Source organism: Chlorocebus sabaeus, chromosome 6, assembly GCF_047675955.1.
Source record: "Chlorocebus sabaeus isolate Y175 chromosome 6, mChlSab1.0.hap1, whole genome shotgun sequence".
NCBI classification, from domain to species: domain Eukaryota; kingdom Metazoa; phylum Chordata; class Mammalia; order Primates; family Cercopithecidae; genus Chlorocebus; species Chlorocebus sabaeus.
Window position 1 is genome coordinate 20,574,171 of NC_132909.1, and position 13,400 is coordinate 20,587,570.

A 13,400-nucleotide genomic window follows, 5' to 3' on the forward strand; every position below is an offset into this window, starting at 1 on the left:
GGGCCTCGTGGGGGTTTGGGAAGAGGCAGAGGGTGACAAGAGGATTTCATCAAAGGTCAAATATGGCCAAAGAGCGATGATTGGGGGTCAGAGTGGGGCAGGGAGTCTTTGAAGATCAGAAGGGGTCAGCAGAGGTCATGGGGGGTCAGATAGGTCAACTGAGTCACTGGTTACACAGGGGCCAAAGGGGGCATCAGCAGGGTGGGGGTTCACTGGGGTTCCAGGATGGGGAGCCCTCAAGGACCAAGGTGAGGGGTCCATGGGACCCTGGAGGGCTCTCTGGGGTCCTGGCAGGACTCAGCAGTCCTGGGAGGTGCTTGAGGTCCTGAGGGAAGTGGTGTCCTGGTGGTAGCAGGGTAGCAACTGGGTGGTCTTTAGGGGCCGGGGGTTAGTAGGTTGTCAGGGTGTTGGTGTGGTCCTGGAGGTAGGGCTATAGGGCTTTTGGGGCAGAATCCTGGGAGGGTTCTTTAGGGCCCCTGAAGCTGGAAAGGAGGGAGATTGTCCTTGTTGTCCCATACAAGGGGTAAGTGGGGTCCCAGGAGGCCTCCTTGACATCCCAGCGAGCTTAAGAGGTTCTAGGGCCCAGGTCCTTTGGTCTCCAGGACACCTGAGACCTCAGAAGTTTGGGTGCAGTCCTGGGGATGGGGCTCATGGATCCTGGGGAGTTACTCAGGGTCACAGGGGCTCCCTGAGCCCCTGAGAGTCCTTGGGGGCTTAACTGGGCATCAACAGGGCCCAGGGGGAGGCGTCAGCCGGGTCCTGAAGGAAAGGGATGGTGAGGCGAGGGCTCGGGGGAACCCAGACGTTCAGTCTTGGCGGGGAGGGAAAGAGGGGTCATGAGGGTCTCAATAGGTCCCAAGGGGCTTGAAGGGGCCTTGGTGGTGGGTTCAGAGGAGTCTCGGGGGCTCATCTTGTTGGGCGGGCTCCCAGGATCTCAGCAGGTATGGCATGGTCCAGTGGTGGAGGTAGTGGAGTCCTGCAGTCCTCATGGGGGTCCCAGGGGTCCTAGAGCTTTTCTAGGTTTCAGTGGGGTTTCAGTGAGGGCCCTTAGGTCTGTGGTGCCCTGGCAATATCTTGAGTGGGGTCCTCAGGGCATCCCAGAGGGCCCAGTGAGTCCTCAGGGTCCTGGAAAAGAACTCAGTAGGGTCTGAAGAGAAGGCTCCCAGGGACTCGGGGGATTCAGTGGGATCCTGGTTGTGCCCTAGGGTCCCAGGGGCTCAGTGGGTGCCAGGCGGCATCCTGGAGGGTTCCAAGGACAGGGCTGGGCAGGCACCAGGGCGTAGCGGGTCTTGGCCAGCGTGATGAGGTCCTGGTCGGTGGGCGCGCACATGTTCAGGCCGATGGGCAGCATCTTCTTCAGCGTGGCCACTATCAGCGACGTCTGCACGGAGTACCGGTCCCCACGGCGCTTCTTCTTGGTGCGCTCCTGGTCCGAGCCACCGGACTGTGGGGACACAGGGCTCAGCACCAGCCCAAGCCCCAATCCCAATCCCGCCCCAACCTGCGGCCATCATCCACATCCCAGGCTCCAGTCTGGACAGCAGGCGCTCCCTCCCCAACGGCCGAGGACACCTCAATTCCACCCCAGCCTTGCTGACTCTACACTTCAGGCCTGTAGCCGTGACCGGAGACCCTCCAGACCCAAGCCCACAACCCAAATTCCCAGCTGCTTGTTTTTTAAACAAATGTATGTTTAGAGATGGTGTCTTGCCATGTTGCCCAGGCTGGACTTGAATTCCTGGGTTCAAGTGATCCTCTTGCCTCAGCCTCCCAAATAACTGGGACTTTGGGCACACACCACCGTGCCTGCCTGGCTCCAATTTCTAACCCAGGCCCATCCAGATTTTCCCCAGTTCTGGGCCTATCTCAACTTGTAGCAGTCATCTTCCAGAATCCCCTAGGAACCCCAGTACAACACCCCGTCCACAGCATGCACAACCCCACACTTCACATCCCAAGACCGAGTTCTCAAGAATGAAACAAAGATGCAGGCCCACAAAGAGTTCAAGAGACAAGAGAAGTTGCAAGAAAAAGACACTGAGAGACTGAAAAAGACAAGGAGACAGGAAGACCAAAGATGCAAGACACATCCAGAAAGACCTGGAAGCAGAGACACGGGACACAGAGTCCCACAGCCGTGTTCTGGAGCCTTGGGTGCAGACCCGGGGCCAGGGCCACCTCAGTCATGCCAACAAGAAGCCCCGATGACAAGCTTTGGGCAGAGCCACATCCACGCTGGCTGGCAACTTTGAGCATGACCCCTGTGCCAGGCACTGCTGCAGGCTACACATGCAGCTTCTCTCGGAGTCCTCGCAGAGCCCTGGGGTGGGGGGCCACTGGCTGGATGCCCTCAGAGGCTCAAAAGGATGACCCTTGGCCAAGGTCACACAGCTGACTATCAAGACAGGATTCTAACCCTAGTCCATATAGTCCAGAGCCCAAGCCTTAAACCACTGCACGGTGAGGGTGCTGCCCCCTCCCCAACCATGCGCCGCGTGCCTCTCCCACCCCCATTACCCTCGACCTCAGCCCAAGATGCTTTGGTAAAAGCTGAGAGTTGCTCTTTTTTTCTTTTCTTTTTTTTTTCAGAACAAAAGTCCAAAAAAGAAAAAAAAGAAAGAAAGAAAAAAAAAGAGAAAAGAAAAGAAGTCAAATTGCCAAAAGCCGAGGGTTGGGATGGGAATGGATGGGGGTGGTGGGGAGGGAAGGGAACAGAAGGAGGATGGGTGGGGGCTGGGAGTGGAGGACAGGGGTGGGGAACAGAAGCAGGGGTTTTCTCAGGGGTGGGGGGAGTGCAGAGGCTGGGGGAAGAGGGCATTAGCCAAGAGACATGCGGAAGGTCCCAGATGTGGGGCTGACCTGTGTATCTCCCGCCTGCTTCACCGGACCGCAGACAGAGACAAGAAGGGTTACCCCAGCCCCGCAGAGAAGCCCAGGCCCAACTCCAACTTGCCAGCACCCCACCTCCTTTGCCCCACCTGCCATGTATTCTCTAGCTGGGCATTTCCAGGCCTTGGCTTGGGGTAGGGGTCATTTTTGGGACCTGAGGAGGGCAGTTCTCAGAAGGATAGGGAGGAAAACAGGAGATGGGGTAATGGGGAGAGGAAGAAAGAAATGGAAGAGGGGGAAAATGGGGAGGAGGAGGGTGATGGGAGGAGAGAGAGGCTTGGAGAAGACGCAAATGGACAGGAGGGAGATGGGAGGAGGGAGAAGATACAGGAGGAGGAAGGAGACAGGAATGAGTGAGGAGGGAGCCGGGGAGGAGGAGGGAGATGGGAGGAGGGAGAAGATACAGGAGGAAGAAGGAGCTGGGGAACAACGGAGAGAAGGTAACAGGGGCTGCTCTGAGGGCTGCAGGGAATACGCCCAGGACAGGCTGGCTGGGTGAGGACAGGCCAGGTAGGAACCCCTAGAGGGTGCTCCCGCCCTCTCTGCCAAGTGCTCCTCCCAGAACCAAGCCCCCACCTTAGCCATTTTGCTCTTGTTGTCCGCAGTCAGGAAGGACATGTTGTTGATCTCGTTCTGGACCACAAAGTTCTGCTCCTCGCGCTTGAAGTTCTGGTGGGGGAAGCAGTGTTGGAGACCAGAGAGGTGAAGGCAGGCGTCTGTGGGCTGTGGCTCCTCTGGTTGTGGGGAGGGCGGTTGGGGTGGGCACTCACGTGGGACTTGGACCAGTAGATGAAAATCTCGCCCACCATCCTGAACAGCTCCTCCGCGCTGGGATTCGGCTCCGTCAGCCACTGTGCCCTGAGGTCAGCAGAGGGGAGGTGAGGGAGGGGGTGGAGATCCCAGGGAAGGGGGCTGCCCAGAGAGAGATCTTGGAGGAGGAGATGGGGACCAGGAGACATCCAGTCAGAGGGATGGGGTTTCTGGGGTCTTCTGGCCATTCAGGTGAACATTTAATTCTTTTTTCTCTGTCTCAGCCTCCTGAGTAAGTGGGACTACAGGTGCCCAACACCATGCCCGGCTAATTTCTGTATTTTTAGTAGAGACAGGGTTTCACCATGTTGGCCAGGGTGGTCTCGAACTCCTGACCTTAGGTGATCCACCCCTCCTCGGTCTCCCAAAGTGCTGGGATTACAGGCGTGAGCCACCGTGCCCAACTGAACATTTAAAATGTTTTAATGATCCATTCTCTCTCTCTCTCTCTCTGAGACAGGGTCTCATTCTGTCAGGCTGGAGTACTGCGATGCGATCTCCGCTCACTGCAACCTCGACCTCCCAGGCTTAAGCGATCCTCCCATTTCAGCCTTCTTGAGTAGCTGGGACTACAGGTGCATGTCACCATGCCCATGCCTGGCTAATTTTTTATTTTACTTTTTGTAGCAAGAGGGTCTCCCTAGGTTGCCCAGGCCAGTCTTGAACTCCTGGGCTCAAGAGATCCTCTTTCCCTGGCCTCTCAAAGTGCTGGGATTACAGGTGTGGGCCACCTTGCCTGGCCTGACTATTCCTTTTTTAAAAACTTTCTCTTTGTCTAAACTTTTCGTTGAAATACATAAATATAATATGTATACATGCAATACACACACACGATACATACATATGTATTATATAACCTACATATTAAGAAGTATCATCTTGATTATTTATCACAAAGTGAACACACTTGTGTAGCCACCACCAAAGTCAAGAAATAGGACATTTCTGGTCCCTGGAAGTACCATCATGGCCCCTCCCAGCCACTCTCCCTTCCTCCTCCTAAAAAATGATCCTTATTCTAACTTCTAGGCTAAAAACTTTTTTTTTAAATTTCTTTCTTTCTTTCTTTTTTGACACAGAGTCTCACTCCGTCGCCCAGGCTGGAGTACAGTGGTGTGATCTCGGCTCACTGCAACCTCCGCCTCCCAGGTTCAAGCGATTCTCCTGCCTCAGGCTCCCACTCAGGAGCACTTAGCTGGGACTACAGGTGTGCGCCACCATGCCTGGCTAATTTTTGTATTTTTAGTAGAGACAGGGTTTTGCCATGTTGCCCAGGCTGGTCTCCAACTCCTGAGCTCAGGTGATCCACCTGCTTTGGCCTCCCAAAGTGCTGGGATTACAGGCATGAGCCACCGCACTCAGCCATAAAATTTCTTTTTTTAGGGGACAGGGTCAGAATCTAAGTAGGTTCACATATTTTATTTTATTTCTTTACTTGTATTAAAGAAAAAAACCCTTATTGAGACAGGATCTGTCTCTGTTGCCCAGGCTGGAGCGCAGTGGTGTGATCACAGTTCACTGCGGCTTTGACCTCCTGGGCTCACACCATTCTCCCACCTCGGCTTCCCAGTCCCAGCCTGAGGCCAGGACTACAGGTGTGTGGCACCATGCCTGACTAATTTTTGTATGTTTTCTTTTTTTGTAGAGACAGGGTCTAGCCATGTTGCCTAGGCTGGTCTCAAACTCCTGAACTCAAGTGATCCTCTTGCCTCAGTCTCTCAAAGTGCTGGGATTACAGTTGTGAGCCACTGCCCCAGCCCCAAACTTATTTTTATCTGCTCATGAACATTAAAGAGATGTTATAATTTGTAGTTTATTTCTTGGTTTTCTGACTTCTTTCGTTCCACCTAACATTTGTGAAAGCCAATCACATTCTGTGTAGAAACAACTTGTTCACTCCCACTGCCATGGAGTCTTCCATTGTATGAAGAAACCACAATTTGTTCATATTTACTGAGTTAAAAATGGAACTATATCCAACAGCAGAGAACGTCACACGACCACCAAGACAAAAGAGGTGAATCTATATGTCTTTTTTTTTTTTTTTGAGATGGAGCCTCGCTCTGTTCCCAGGCTGGAGTACACTGACATGACCTCAGCTCAGTGCAACCTCCGCCTCCCAGACTCAGGCATTTCTTCTGCCTCAGTCTCTGGAGTAGCTGGGATTACAAGCCTGCATCACTACGCCTGGCTAATTTTTGTATTCATAATAGAGACAGGGTTTTGCCATGTTGGTCAGGCTGGTCTCAAACGCCTGACCTCAGGTGATCCACCTGCCTCGGCCTCCCAAGGCAATTATAGGCATAAGCCATCACACCCGGCCTATATGTCTTTCATGGTGTATTGTTATGTTTTAAAAAAAAAATCACAGCCAGGTGTGGTGGCTCACTTCTGTAATCCCAACACTTTGGGAGGCTGAGGTGGATGGATCGCTTGACCCCAGGAATTCGAGACCAACCTGTGCAACATAGTGAGACCCCATAAAAATACAAAAATTAGCCGAGCATGTTGGTGTGAGCCTATAATCCCAGCTACGCAGGGGCAGAAGCAGAGGATCACTTGAGCCCAGGAATCAAGGCTGCAGTAAGCCATGATCATGCCACAGCACTCCAGCCTGGGCAACAGAGCGAGACCCTGTCTCGATAACAATAATTTTAAAAAAGCAAACTGTTCCTTACAGTGTTGTGCATAGTGACAAAGAAATCGACACAATCTAAGTGTCCAGCATTAGGAGAATGATTAAAAAAAAAAAAAAATCACATTGGCCAGGTATATTGGCTCATGGCTATAATCCCAGCACTTTGAGAGGCTTAGGCAGACAGATCATGAAGTCAAGAGTTCAAGACTCAGCCTGGGCAACATGGTGAAAATCTGTCTCTACTAAAAATACAAAACTTAGCCGGGCGTGGTGGCATGCGCCTATAATCCTAGCTACTGGGGAGGCTGAGGTAGGAGAATTGCTTGAACCCGGGAGGTGGAGGTTGCAGTGAGCCAAGATTGCACCACTGCACTCCAGCCTGGGCAACGAAGCCAGGCTCTGTCTCAAAACAAACAAACGAACAACAACAACAAAAAACCCCAAAACCAAAACCAAAAAGAAACAAACAAGTGGGCTGGGTGATGTTGGGCCCATGTTCTCAAAGCTAGAAGAAACCAGGAGGAAGAGTCAGAAGGTTGGTGGAGCCAGAGCATTGGAAGAAGTTTCCAGCCAGTCAGGAGGCAGAGATCAGTTGGGGCTGGAGGACGCGGTAGGTCGGGGCGTAGGGCGGGGGGACGGCGGGGCGCCGCTCACCTGTTGTTGTCCACATAGCGGATGAGCAGCGGATACAGGGCGTACAGGTCCCGGCAGAGCACGGAGAACTCGTCTCGCACCAGCAGCTCGCCCTCCTGGGCCTCGGCCTTGGCCTCCAGCCGCAGCTGCTCCTCCTCGGACACCACCTTCCCTGCCCTCTTGCGCAGCCGCCCGATGGTGGGGATGAAGTGGGACTGCAGGAGCTCCGGCCGCGCACGGCTCACGATGGGCTGTGCGAACACTGCAGGGGCGCAGTGGGCTCCGATGCCACCTCCGGCCTCTGATACAGGCCCTGACCTCCGTTCCCAGCCCAACTCCCTAACGGCACCTCCGACCTAGCAGCTGCCATACGACCCCAGCCTGACCCTAACCTCGGACATCGTCCCTGAACACTGATCCCAGCCATAGCTCCTGACCTGAACCTACGACCCAGTCCCTATCCTGTGACCCCAGTCCGGCACAAATCCCTGACTTCTTCTAACCTCTAACAACTGAAGCCTCACCTGTTACTTCACTTTCTTTCTTTCTTTTTTTTTTTTTTTTTTTGAGACAAAGTTTCACTCTTGTGGCCCAGGCTAGAGTGCCATGGTGCCATCTCGGCTCACCGTAACCTCCACCTCCCGAGTTCAAGCGATTCTCCTGTCTCAGCCCCCCAAGTAGCTGGGATTACAGGTGTCTGCCACCACACCCAGCTAACTTTTGTATTTTTGGTAGAGATGGGGTTTCACCATGTTGGCCAGGCTGGTCTCGAACTCCTGACCTTAGGAGATCCACCTGCCTCGGCCTCCCAAAGTGCTGGGATTACAGGCGTGAGCCACTGTGCCTGGCCTGTTACCTCATCCTTAACTAGCATGACCCCTGACCCCAATCTTTAACCTCTGACCTGGCCCATACCCAGACTCTTACCTCACTATGTGATTTCTGGTCACTATGTGACCCCAAGGTCACAAATGGGCTTCTTATCCCAGCCTCTGGCCCCTGAGCCTGGTCTCTGATCCCAGCTCCTGATTTCTAGCTTGACCCTGATCCACAACCTGTTTCCTTACACAAAACCTTTTTTTTTTTTTTTTTTTTTTTAAATAATAGAGACGAGGTTTCACCGCGTTGCCCAGGCTGCTCTTGAACTCCTGGTCTCAAGTGATCCACCCACCTCGGCCTCTCAAAGTGCTGGGATTATAGGCATGAGCCATCATGCCTGGCCCTTACGTGAAACTTCTGAATCAGGAAACCTAATGCTTTGAGGATCTTTTTTCTTTTCTTTTTCTCTCTTTCGCTCTCTCTCTTCTTTCTTTTTCTTTCTCTTTCTCTCTCTCTTTTCCTTCCTTCCCTTTTTTCTCTTTCTTTTTTTCCTTCCTTTCTTCCTTTTCTCTCTCTTTTCTTTTCCTTTCCCTCCCTCCCTCCCTCCCTCCCTCCCTCCCTCCCTCCCTCCCTTCCTTCCTTCCTTCCTTCCTTCCTTCCTTCCTTCCTTCCTTCCTTCCTTCCTTCCTTCCTTCCTTCCTTTTCTTTTCTTTCCTTTTGTTTGTTTGTTTTGAGAGAGTATATCACTCTGTCACCCAGTCTGGAGTGCAATGGTGCAATCACAGCTCACTGCAGTCTCCAACTCCTGGGCTCAAGAGATCCTCCTGCCTCAGCCTCCCAAGTAGCTGGGACTATAGGTGTGTGCCACCACAGCTGGCTAGTTTTAAAAAGTTATTTATTTATTTTTTTTAAAGAGATGGGGTCATGCTATGTTACCTAGGCTGGTCTCAAATGGCTGGCCTCAACTGATCCTCCCACCTTGGCCTCCCAAAGTGTTGGAGTAACAGTTGTGAGCCACCATGCCCAGTTGACCCCTGGCCTTTTGACGCTGAAAAAACCTACACTCTGACTCCTCCCAACTCCCAGGGGACCATGGGTCTCCCTTTCAGACCATCTGGCCAAGGAAGCCCAGGCCGCTGACCCACCCCTCAGAGGCCCAGTGCCCCCGACCCACCAGCCAGCCGCTTCATCCAGGAGGCCTCATCAATGCCCAGGTTGTTGACGATGATTCTCAGGATATTCCCCAGCAGGGAGTTGAGGTGGTCAGAGGTGACAGCTGTGCAGGGTGGGGGGGCGCCAGCGGGCAGGGCAGGAGGGGGTGCCTCGGGCCCGCGCTCCCACCATCGGGGCAGGTAGCTGCATAGCATGGGCAGCGTGATCTCGATGACGTGCGGCATCTCTGTGTAGCGGGCCCCTGACTCGGCCAGCCCCCCGATGTCTGCCATGAGCCGCTCCAGCACCGGGATGTCAGGACACATCTCCTCCACACTGTTGGGGAGCCCCAGGACTGGGGTACAGGGAGGGGGGCAGGGAATGTCAACCGATCACCCCCAGACCTCAGTGCCCTGGCCTTCCCCACAATACATTAGACACCATTGAATTGCCACCCCCCAAACCCTATTCCTCCCATCTCACCCTCCAGCCCAACTACCTCCCCCAACCCTCACACTGAAACTCGGTGGCCCTGCAAACACTTCACATCCCCAAGCCTGTCTGCCGCCTAAAATCTCACCCCTAGAAACCTTCCCTCCTAAAGTCTCCCACATCCCAAACCCATTCCCCTCATCCCTCCAGTGCAGCATACTCCAAAAGAGACCTTTTCCAACCCCACCCCGTCCCCCGGCATCGTCTCTGAATCCCACACCCGGTTCACTCCCTTGAAACAGACAACCTGTCACTTGCTCACTCGCTGACTCTGGGCCAGGTGCCATTCTGGGAGCACAACTGACCAAGAAGACAAGCTTCCGGCCCTGGAGCGTATATTCCCCCCAGGTCCACGCCTCATTCTAGCCTCTGGACCCAGAACTCAGGGGACTTTTGTCTATTTTATCTGTTCACTGCTGAACCTCAGGTGACCAGGACAGCGCCTCATACATAGTAACTGCTCAATACATATTTGCTGAATGAAGGAATGAACCCATGCCTTCCCTCAATCCTCTCACGCTCAGATACCCCTCACCCTATGTCTCCAAGCTTGACGATGCCCTCAAATGTCACCATCACTAAAATAAATTCCACAGCTCCAAATTCCATGGATGGGGTTTTGCTATGTTGCCCAGGTTGGTCTTGAACTCCTGGACTCAAGCAATCCTCCTACCTTGGCCTTCCAAAGTGCTGGGATTACAGGCGTGACCCACTGCGCCTGGCCACCAAGTGCTATTTTTTCTTAAACTTTATCAATGGATTCTCGTTTTAAAAATCAAATTAATCTCCTAATGTTCCCCATGTAATGGCCTTGAAATGCCCCCAAACCATAAACTCTGGGGTTCTTAAATGTGTGGCACTCCCAACCTGGGGAATCCTCAGCCGCTCACAGCCCAGTCCAGCCACACTACTCCCAAATTAGGCTCTTCCCAAGGCCCTGTGCTGGGGAGACCCAGACCCCCGGCACTGCTTCAGCCCCACACAGCTTACTGGCTCGCTCTCGGGGAGACTTGGTGGTGTACACCGAGCAGGCGTTGTACTCGTTCAGCTGGGGCTCCAGGAACGCCACCGGCATGGCTGCTGCCAGACGGGCCAGGCACTCCCCAAGGGCTGGCCGAAGCCTGGAAGAGGGGGCTGTGTTGAGCTGCCACGTGTCCCCCTCTTTCGGGTCCTGGGTCCCAGCCCCATCTCCATAGAAACGGCTCCTCCCAGAACCCTTTGGGACAGAGCTGCCTTTCATCCACGTGTGCCACTTGTTTTGTTTTTTAAAGACAGGATCTCGCTCTGTCACTCAGGCTGCAGTTCAGTGGCCTGATCTTGGCTCACTGCGACCTCGAATTCCTGGGCTCAAGCGATCCTCCCACCTCAGCCTCCTGAGTCGCTGGGATTACAGGCACACACCATACCATGCCTAGCTAGTTAAAAAAAAAAAAAAGTTTTTGTAGAGATGCAGTCTCACTATGCTGCCCAGGCTGGTCTTGAACTCCTGAGCTCAACTGATCCTCGCATCTCAGCCTTAGGAGTAGCAGGATTTACAGGCACCAGCGCCACCACACCACAACCACACCAGGCTAAATTAAAACAATTTTTTTTTTTTGGTTGAGATGGAGTCTCACTATGTTGCCCAGGTTGGTCTCAAACTCCTGAGCTCCAGTGATCCTCCCTCCTCGACCTCCCAAAGTGCTCACAGGTGTGAGCCACTGCACACCCCCGGTGTCACTTGAAGTATGAATAACTTCAGAGCTGGTGGAAACAGTCTCAGCCCCGCTCTTGCTGTGTCAGTAATCAGCTCGGGAGCGGTCACGTGGCCACTGCCAGGGGCCCTCCCCAGGGACCCCAGTGTTGCGCGGCACCTGTGTACAACAGCCCCCATGGTCTGCGCCTCCCCTTCTTCCCCAGCGAGGCCCGCAAGCGCCTGCTTCCAGGCCCCAGACCTGGCGGCTCTACCTCCTTGCCTGACCTGTCCCTGAGCGCCCTCACGCGGCCGCCGTGGGGAAGTGCGGCTGCAGCCGTGTGGGGGAAGATTCCTAACATTTACCCTGCTTTTCACCCACCCCGTCTCGTCTTCTCCTGCTCCCTCCCTTCCCCTCCAGCTCCACCCAGCCCCAAACGATGGCTCTCTCTCCTTACTTTTCCACGTAAATGTTCTTGGTGGTTCCCAGGGAATAGATACTGCACAGCGTTCGGTAGCAAGAGACCTGGACGTCGTCCACTGAGGGAGACGGGGGCGAGGCTGTAGGATGCGCTCACAAGACAAGCCCTCCCACCCCATCTCCCCTGTCTCCAAATAGGCCCATGCAGTGAGGAAGAGCCAGCAGCTTTACAGCCAGCCTGCCATGTAGTCTTGTGACTTGAGCAAGTTACCAAACTCTCTCTCAGTCTCAATTTCCCGACCTATAACATGGGGATAGTTATAGTACCTTCCTCATGGGGTTGGTTGTGAGGATCAAATGAGTTACTACTTGGAAAGTCACTAGAACGGGGCACACATTAGGCACTCAATAAAGGCTAGATGTTATTTCTTCTGTGGAGAGGAGTCATGGGCCGCTATAATGAAAGTGAGGCGTACTTCCTCCAGAAAAAAGCAAACAGACCTGCAATGTTGTTGCAATTTTAGGCTATCTTTTTCATTTTATTTAAAATGTATATATTTTTAGGGTTGGCGCGGCAGCTCACGCCTGTAATCCCAGCACTTTGGAGGCTGAGGTGGGCAGATCACCTGAGGTCAGGAGTTCGAGACCAGCCTGGGCAACATGGTGAAACCCCATCTCTACTAAAAATACAAAAATTATCTGAGTGTGGTGGCGGGTGCCTGTAATCCCAGCTACTGGGGAGGCTGAGGCAGGAGAATCACTTGAACCCGGGAGGCAGAGGTTGCAGTGAGCCAAGATCGTGCCACTGCACTCCAGCCTGGGTGACAGAGCGAGACTCTGTCTAAAAAAAAAAAAAAGAAAAGAAAAGAAAAAAAATATATAGTTTTAGAGATGGGGTCTCAGTATGTTGCCCAGGCTGGTCTCAAACTCCTGGTCTTAAGTGATTTGCCTGCCCCAGCCTCCCAAAGTGCTCGGATTACAGGTGTGAGCCACTGCGCCCAGCTGGATTCTGAATTATTTTTTTAAAAATTAAAGACATTTTGTGGGTAACGAGGGAAATTTAAATACGGTTAGGTTACGTGTGATAATGATATCATGGTTCCACAAGAGAAGGTTCTTATTCTAGGAAAGCCAGCTGATGAACATTAAGGGATGAGGTTATCCTGGTGTGTGCAACTTACCCCCGCTGGTGTGTGCCCCCGCTGGTGTGTGCAACTTACATCCAAAAGTTCAACCAAAAAACTAAATATTTTCACCCACACAGTGAAGGGTAAGCACACGGGGCTTTTCTTCTTCTTCTTTTTTTTTTTTTTTTTTTTTTTTTGAGATGGAGTCTTGCTCCATCACCCAAGCTGGACTGCAGTGGCACGATCTCAGCTCACTGTAACCTCCACTTCCCCAGTTCAAGCAGTTCTTGTGCCTCAGCCTCCCAAGTAGCTGGGACTACAGGTGTGAGCCACCGTGCCCAGCCACCAATTTTCTTCTTTCCACCTTCCTGTACGTTTTGAAAATTTCAAAATAAAAAGTTGGATGGGAGAAGAACCCTATCCAGGTACTATTCTATTCTTCTTTTTTTAAGATGGGGTTTTGCTGTGTTGCCCTGGTTGGTCTTGAAATCCTGGACTCAAGTGATCTTCCTACCTTGGTCTCCCAAAGTGCGGGAATTACAGGCATGAGTCACTGAGCCTGGCTACCAAGTGCTACTTTTCTTTTCTTTTCTTTTTTGAGTTGGAGTCTTGCTCTGTTGCCCAGGCTGGAGTGCAATGGCACGATCTCGGCTCACTGCAACCTCCGCCTCCTGGGTTCAAGCGATTCTCCTGCCTCAGCCTCCCAAGTAGCTGGGATTATAGGCATCCACCACCATGCCCGGCTAA

General features: G+C 53.0%; 1 protein-coding gene across 1 annotated transcript in view; it reads right to left on the reverse strand.

Moving 5' to 3' along the window:
* RYR1 (ryanodine receptor 1) overlaps positions 1-13,400 on the reverse strand; it is a 168,570-nt gene that overhangs the window by 61,593 nt on the left and 93,577 nt on the right. Inside the window, exons 65-71 of the mRNA XM_073016520.1 lie at positions 11,564-11,645; positions 10,424-10,554; positions 8,964-9,296; positions 6,992-7,232; positions 3,660-3,747; positions 3,466-3,558; positions 1,274-1,444 (exon numbers count right to left, since the gene is read on the reverse strand). Of these exons, the coding sequence (XP_072872621.1) occupies positions 1,274-1,444; positions 3,466-3,558; positions 3,660-3,747; positions 6,992-7,232; positions 8,964-9,296; positions 10,424-10,554; positions 11,564-11,645 (1,139 nt within the window). The remainder of the gene's footprint in view (positions 1-1,273; positions 1,445-3,465; positions 3,559-3,659; positions 3,748-6,991; positions 7,233-8,963; positions 9,297-10,423; positions 10,555-11,563; positions 11,646-13,400) is intronic.